This window comes from Lactuca sativa, chromosome 3, assembly GCF_002870075.4.
Source record: "Lactuca sativa cultivar Salinas chromosome 3, Lsat_Salinas_v11, whole genome shotgun sequence".
In the NCBI taxonomy this organism is placed as follows: domain Eukaryota; kingdom Viridiplantae; phylum Streptophyta; class Magnoliopsida; order Asterales; family Asteraceae; genus Lactuca; species Lactuca sativa.
Genome location: NC_056625.2, coordinates 302211499 through 302213431, shown reverse-complemented (window position 1 = coordinate 302213431; position 1933 = coordinate 302211499). Strand labels below are relative to the sequence as shown.

The window sequence follows — 1933 nt, the reverse complement described above, 5'->3', positions numbered from 1 at the left end:
CTAAACTAACCCAAAAAGAGATATAGTCAAATATTACACTAGGTTAGAACTTTATACCTGAATATGTAGCAAATAGTGCAAAGAATCAAGATCTGAAGGCCCCTACTTGAATCTCCACCTTGCTCCAAATTTCTCTTCCTTCATTGAGCTTAAAACACACCAAAACACACCCACAATAAGCTCAGAACACTCAAGGAGGCTCTAGGGTTTTGAGATTAGGGTTAGGGACTATGGAGGCTGGAAATGAGGCCAACACCTGGGGCTTAAGGTGTTTAAATAGGGAGCAAAACCCTAAAATTAGGGTTTCCTCCCTTGCTGCCAACTTACCGAGTTGGGGCACCTCAACTCGTCGAGTTGACTCATTAAACTCCACGGCCAAAATGACTTCAACACGTCAAGTTAAGGCTTCCAACTCGGCGAGTTCTCTAGGAAAAATGCAAAAAATTGAAATAAAATCATAACAGAAACCAAGCGTTACAACCTCCAGCTCGAAAGAGAAGGGCACAACTTGATGATCACACCAAATCTGGCCACATTTTTTCGCATTTACTTGATTTTTGGGATTTGTACTCTAATATTATTTCCATTATTATATACTTTTGGTATTTCGTCATGACTATTGGATGCTTGAAATGAAAAAAAAAATATCTGGAAGTTTTGGGATGTTATATAAGATGGCAGGAAGGTAGATGCAAAATCGATGGTATATGGAGAATCTATTTCATATGTGTGCTTGCGTTTGAAATTCCTAATGATAATAGTTGATGAAGAAATAGATGGAAAAAAGAGTCAAATAGAGAGGGTGAGAGAAAATAGGGTACGGTGGAGAGTGGAGAGGTTGAGGTGAGATTCTATGAGGGACGAATCTATTAAAGGTAAAAGTAGGTCCTGGGACCTATCTAAATTTTTAATTTTGTTTAAAATATATATAACAGAAAAATTACGAATTACCTTAAAAAAAGTAATGAACCTACCTTGAATTTCTATTTTAAAAAATATATTAACAAAATAATTATAAACGAAATAAAAGATAAATTACTAAGGACAATTTGTTATTTTAAATTATAAGCTTCATAACAAAAATCATTCTTAATCAACACTCTCAAAATATCAATAACTAAATAAATTGTTCTAATAAAAAGAAGTCGATACCTTAACTCCTCCCGATTTTTTAACTTTCAAAAATTCAGATATAGTTTTTATCAAATAATAAAGTATCAATCTAATAACAATCAACTAGTTTTTCATTAAACCATACCGGCTTTCAAACTGCTTTTCAATCGGTTTTTAAAAACTTGTAACGAGTGGTGTGTGGTCGGTTCGGTTTTAACCGACTAAATTAATTGGTCCAATTTTTTAAGATACCTAATCGGAACCAACCCTCATAAATTTGATAAAAATATATACACGTTTTGTCTTGCTAATAGAAGATACTGAATTATTCTTTTTTTAGGATCCCCAATAATTAAAACTCGAGATTTGTTCTACGAAGAATCACTGCCATTACCTATCGGCAATTGAGCCTATGATTATTAAACCAAAATCAAGAAGTAAACAAAAATATTAAATAATAATAATAAAAAAAAAAATTGTTTGTTATTTCGAGGCCGCATCGACGACTAAATTAAATACTACAAATCAAGCTGTTGAATGTGTATTCAAAGTTGGCGGTGCCGTTCTGGCAAGAATATCTTTTGCTTAATCCTCCAATCTCGACCTATAAATAATCCCTATTTTCTATCGGTTATTCAAAGCTTCCATCGTTAGCCAAATGACAGGGAAAGATGTTCTCGAACGTGTTCCTATTTCAAAACCTCCATTTGGCATCGGTGACCTCAAAAAAACCATCCCACCACACTGTTTCAAACGTTCTCTTGTTCATTCCTTTGCCTCCTTCTTTCGTGATCTCATCATAATCTATGCCTTCTACTAT

General features: G+C 33.9%; 1 protein-coding gene across 1 annotated transcript in view; it reads left to right on the top strand.

Moving 5' to 3' along the window:
* Positions 1-1726: 1726 nt before the first annotated feature.
* LOC111897874 (delta(12) fatty acid desaturase DES8.11) overlaps positions 1727-1933 on the top strand; it is a gene marked incomplete at its 5' end in the record, with an annotated part of 1232 nt that continues 1025 nt past the window's right edge. Inside the window, one exon of the mRNA XM_023893817.2 lies at positions 1727-1933. This exon is cut by the window's right edge and continues 1025 nt beyond it. Coding sequence (XP_023749585.2) covers positions 1727-1933 — 207 coding nt within the window.